This window comes from Anser anser, assembly GCF_964211835.1.
Source record: "Anser anser genome assembly, chromosome: 13".
NCBI lineage: Eukaryota > Metazoa > Chordata > Aves > Anseriformes > Anatidae > Anser > Anser anser.
In genome coordinates, this window is record NC_139734.1 from 169,094 (window position 1) to 174,589 (window position 5,496).

Here is a 5,496-nt window from a genome sequence, read left to right on the forward strand (position 1 = left end):
TGGATATAAGACAAATTAATCTTTCATGAGGTAAAGGAGTTGCAAACCTCGTTGCCAACGGTCCAAATACCTTTTCAAAGACACCCCCTCCCCCCGCGTAGACCTTAAAGTTATTGAATATTTTAAGGATAATAATCTCATAAACCACATCCGTGCACAAGTTCCCCAGTTCACCATCAAGTTAACGAGGAACTTTACTAAATTGATCAAAGCCCAAAACAAAAAAAAAACAAAACAAAACAAACAAAGTCGGGACACGAGACGGAATTTTCCTCTGCCATTCTAGCATCTAGTCTTTTGTTTCGAAGACTGCAAAACAAATTAATTTTTTTAATTGCCTTAGGCAATTAGACAGATTTTCATTCCATATCTTTTAAAAGATGGAAAATGCAACCCAGCACACTTGCAAATGACTTATTTTCAGCATTTAGCACCTGGCTAATAGAGTACCTAAAGTTAACTGATGCCTTCCAAGAGCATAAGATGTATGCTTCGTAACTGTGTATACAGTTTAAAGCTAAGACGGTTTCACAAACAGTTGTTTTGACTTTTTTTGGGTTTTTTTCATTCTGTCAAAACCCTCATTCCAATTTCCTTTTGAAATTCAGATTCAAAACTAGAAATCTGTGAATAAATACAGATGGCCAGAATTCCAAATGATTTTTCACATACCTCGTCTACTAATTCCTGCTGGTTCAGGCGTGAATCTCTCATCGATTATGGTATCTTCATCTGAATAATCGTGGTGATAGTTTACCGGAGTCTCCTCCTGGTTTGCAGATTCATTTCTGTCTACACACTCCTCCTCACGCTTATTGAAATACTTCTGCAGCCAGGCCGGTACAATATTTTTCACAGTTTCTGTCATTCTGCTAATTAATCCCTGCTTGAAAGAAAAAACACTTGTTTAATTACAGAAACGCAGTCAACAGCATATGCTGGGATACCACCTTCCACGGACCTTGAAGACAGATATTATACAGCAAATATTCAGAAGACGACGACGAGGTTGATCCCTGGCATAGGATCGCTACACTTCTGGTAAACCTAAATTCACCTAAGATTGATTTACAACTACCTATCACTGTCTGCACTTCCAAGTGACCTTGGCAAGGTTCAAAGTTTTGAAATCTCTGCCAAAATTCACCAGCAGGTCATCAATCTGCAAGGCTATCAGGAAACTCTACGCCTGAACAGCTCCTGACCTACAGACTTGTTCCAGGACTCTTCCTCTTCGCACCCTCCCGTGAAAACCAACTAAACCAGAAGTTCAGCAATTATCTACTGCGACAGTCAGGACCATACTACCCATTAAAATCAGTGAATCTAAATATTTTCAATTTTAGTAATGCTGAATTGCAGTGACTATACGCACAAAAACCAGTTCTGCTCTCAACAGTCAGGCTAACCCAGAAGATGTCCTGGAAGAAACACAGCTATAGCTATAGCACCAGCACCTCCTCTTGCAAGAGCCTTCTAAAGCTGTTGCTGTATTTTGTAGAAGACTGACTCTGCGGCATACATCGGGTACGATCGGAGAATTCCCACCTGACCGAAAGCCCCAGGAACTACGGTTAAATAAAAGATAAATTAATATAAATGAATATAATTAATAATAAAAATTAATAATAAAAATTAATATCCAGAAAGCTGACAATCATGAGCTAGGCATCCTGCTAATCATCCCTCCTGCAGGCAGGGGGAAAAAAAAAAGGTAAATTAGATCCAGGACTAGTTCCCAGGAACTTTGAAGCTGCTAACTATACTGTCTACAGTGCCCAGGCACCTTCAGAGCTTAATGGTAAGAGACAGAGGGTTTGGTGGGCTGTAATTACGATCACAAGCACACAAAACACATCTATTTAAGTATTTCTAAGAATCGACTTATCGACTAAAGTTGTAGGGGGAAGGATGAGAAAAACAGCGGGGTAGGGATCAGAACCAGAGGTATAACCTCACAAAATCGCATCGGTCGCTTTCGTGCCTCCCCAACTGCATCACTGAGAGACAATTAACATTAAGCCACAGAACCTTCTGCAGAGTGGACATGATATTGAAAATAAACTGAAATTAATTGACAAATGCTCTAAGCAAGCTATCTGCTCAAAGCTCGTCCTTTTACGTTATGAACATTTGCACGATTCGTCTGGTTACAAAGCTAACTGCTATAATAAATGCACACATGTAACACCTATCAGTTTGTCTATTTATCAAATCATTAAAACTCTTCCCCGATAAGTTACTGTTAATTTGATCTGCGCTGGATGTGCAGCAGCCATTCTCTGTGCAGAATCCCCCAGATATCCCCACGCACGTGTTTGCTCTGGCACACTCTTTAAATAAACCTACTGGAAAACACGCAGAGATAACAGACAATGGAAAAGTTAGAAAACCATCTCCACTGATTATTTTCAATCCACGTGTAAGGTTTATCAGTTAGCTACACAGTGTCGGCACACGCAAGCTATGGCACTTTCAACATTAATGCACTGTTCAAGCCAGAGGTTTCAACGGTTGCTCTGTAAGCGTGGGGAATGTTTGCATTGCCCTTCCAGGCCAGCTTTAGATGGACAAGATTGATTGTCAATATGTGGTATAAGGGACTTGGCATTTCTGCAAGTGATAAAAACCTAATTGAGCAGCTATCCATGCGTAGCGCTCCCTTGGTTTTGCATATGATAATCAATCCCCTCAGCTACGTTGCTCATTTAATAGCGGAGAGGTTTTGGCTGAACAAACATGTGCAGAGGGCATCTCCAGAGCATCTCTCTGGGCGTCCTGACATTTCTTAGCAAAGAGCTGCTGGGAGGGATCTCGGCGCGTCCCCCCTCCAGCACGGGGATTTTCACACCCCGAATTGACGGACCGCTTTCACCATCAACCTGCTGTACCCTACAGCACAAACGAGAAGCAAAGCCTGGCAGGTAACGTTCAGAGAATTGATGATGGGCTGAGGAGGGGTGCAGGGAGCGGGGAAAGCCCTGGGGGTGGCACTGGGGGTCCTGAGGGCAGCGGGCTGGGGGTGAAGGGGAGGGGGAGGAGGGGGGTAATGGGCTGGGTAGAGGGGTAAGGGGGTAAGTAAGGGGCTGAGGGGGTAACTGAGGGGGTTAGGAAGGGGCTGAGGGGGTAACTAAGGGGGTAACTAAGCCGTTGAGGGGGTAACTAAGGGGGTAACTAAGCGGTCGAGGGGGTAACTAAGGGGGTAAGGAGGTGGGTAGGGGGTAACTAAGGGGATAAAGGGGCGGGTAAGGTAAGGGGGTAAGTAAGGGGGTAACTGGTGGGCTGAGGGGGAAGGGCCCGCTGTGGGGGGGCCGCTCCTCACCCGCTTGCTCCTGGCACAGGGGGGCTTCGCGGCGCCCAAACGGTGGCGCCGCCTCTTCACCTTGCCGCCGGCCGCTCCTCCTCCTCCTCCTCCTCCTCCTGCTCCTCCTCCTCCTGATCGGGCTCCTGGGCTGCCGCCCGGCGCCCCGCCGCCACCGGCCCTGCCACCGCCGGCCATGCCGCTGCCGGTCGCGCCGCTACCGGTCGCGCCGCCCGAGGCCATACCGCCCCCCCCCCGCGTTCGGTGCCGTCACGGGGCCCCCCCGCCCCCCGCCGCCACGCGCCGCGGGGCCTGCCCTGCCCCTCGTGGGAATAAAAATGTTGTTTTTGCAGAGTTACGTTGTTTAAAGGTAAGGAATGGGGTATCGAGGTGTGCTTGCAGCGATAAGAACGCTTAGCAGGCGACCTTGTAAAATGCAGACAACCAGACTCCGTAGAACAATTCGGGGAAAATCACGGTGTTGAGTCAAGTCAGGTAAGTGAAGAACCATTACCGCTTCAACCAGTAAAAAAGTCGAAAGAAATTCGAAATTTAACAGGCCGGCAACTGAAGGCCATGCATTGTCTGGGAAGCATCAGACAGATTGTGAGCCTGGATCACCCCCTCAGTGGGGAAACAGGGGAGGGTCCCGTCATCAAAAAGTATATAAACTGGGTTTTGGAACCAGCAGGGGCGCTCCTGCTCGTGGGACGCCCGCCACTGCGATCGCGAATAAATTCCTGCTTCGCTGAGCTCCTCGCCTGAGCCCAAGTTATTGGCTACGGAGTGTTTCTCACAATTTGGGGGCTCGTCCGGGAGCCAGTCGCCTACTGGGGAGCCCCACCGCCGCAGCAGCAGGAAGGCATGCCCCGCTGATTTCAGCGGTCCTGTGCATCGACGGCGGCGGTTCTGCGGAGAGCTGACAGAGGGCCCGAGACTGATGAAAGAGGCAGGATCCGTGAAGGAGTGGGGAAGGGAAGAAGGCAGGCACTCCGGCTTTGAGAATTGATCCGGTAACTCTGTGCACAGACCAAGGTAAGAAATAGGAAGTATTGCCTTGGGGGTCGGGTGAGACTCTGTGTGCCGTGTGATTGAGACGTACTTTTGTACGGAGCGAGTGTGGAGTCCTGATCCGCGGTTCCGCAGCTCCGCGAGGGGCGCGGCCGGAGACGGACGAAGCGTGAGATAAGGGAGAGAAAGGAAGAGTCTCGGGAAATGTGGTGTATGGTAAGCCCTTGCACGGGGAAGTGCTTGGCAATACACCAGGGAAATTTGGTGTGCGGTAGTCCTCGCACGGACGGGACGCCCGCCACTGCGATCGCGAATAAATTCCTGCTTCGCCGAGCTCCTCGCCTGAGCCCAAGTTATTGGCTACGGAGTGTTTCTCACACCCTCCCCCTCCCTCCCTCGCGCGCCCCCTCCCCTCACGGGAACGCGCGCCCCCCCCTCCCGCTGCCGCTCCCGTTCCTCGCCCCGCCCCGGTCCCGTCCCGGTCCCGCCGCCCTCCCGCTCCCGCCCTCAGGACCCGGCCGCCATAATGAACCCCGGCCCGGCCACCGTAAGCACGGGGCTAGGAGTCACCTCCAGAGCCTCCCCGCGCCGTGGCGCCGACCGCTGGTGTGCCGCAGCACCGCGCCGGGCGTGGGACGGCGCCCCGAGCCCACAGTGCTCGTCAGAAAAGCCCCGCACCGACAACCGATACCCCCGCACCGACAACCAACAGCCCCCACGCCGACAACCAACGCACAAGCAGTGTTTTAGGCCGGATTCGTGGCCCCGTTGGTCCGGGAGGCAGTCGTCACGCTAAATTCTACCCCACGGCAGGGGAACGATGCGCATCGTGACAGATCGCCGCCCCAGAAAATAAACACATAAATAAAGAATAATAACGATAACGGGACATGAATCGTGCCCTTAATAACAGACATTGGGCAGTGAAATCACCGACTTCTGCAACAATACGTGCTCAGGGAACTGACTAAAACCCCTCCTGCATCGGCCATGTAATAGCTAGGCAAACATCACATAATACTTCCCTCCCTCATGTACACCAAACCTATTAAGGCAACCATAGTAGTGTGATAACGTGATTTTTCTCCTCCAGATCAGCGTCAAAGGCAGCTACGCTAGGTTTGCTCATAAGTTCAAACGCTGCTTTATTTATTTATTTGAATGCCATTTTTCTTATTTAGAAG

At 50.2% G+C, this 5,496-nt stretch overlaps 1 protein-coding gene across 1 annotated transcript; it reads right to left on the reverse strand.

Annotated features, from left to right (window-relative positions):
* Positions 1–664: 664 nt before the first annotated feature.
* Positions 665–3,552, reverse strand: LOC310880706 (nuclear pore complex protein Nup153-like; the record flags this gene model as incomplete). The annotated part of the gene is made up of 2 exons (XM_083796908.1): positions 3,323–3,552; positions 665–883 (listed from the first exon to the last, which is right to left on the reverse strand). The coding sequence occupies exons 1-2, from the start codon at positions 3,542–3,544 to the stop codon at positions 665–667; spliced, it is 441 nt and encodes a 146-aa protein (XP_083653034.1). The 5' UTR covers positions 3,545–3,552.
* Positions 3,553–5,496: the final 1,944 nt, after the last annotated feature.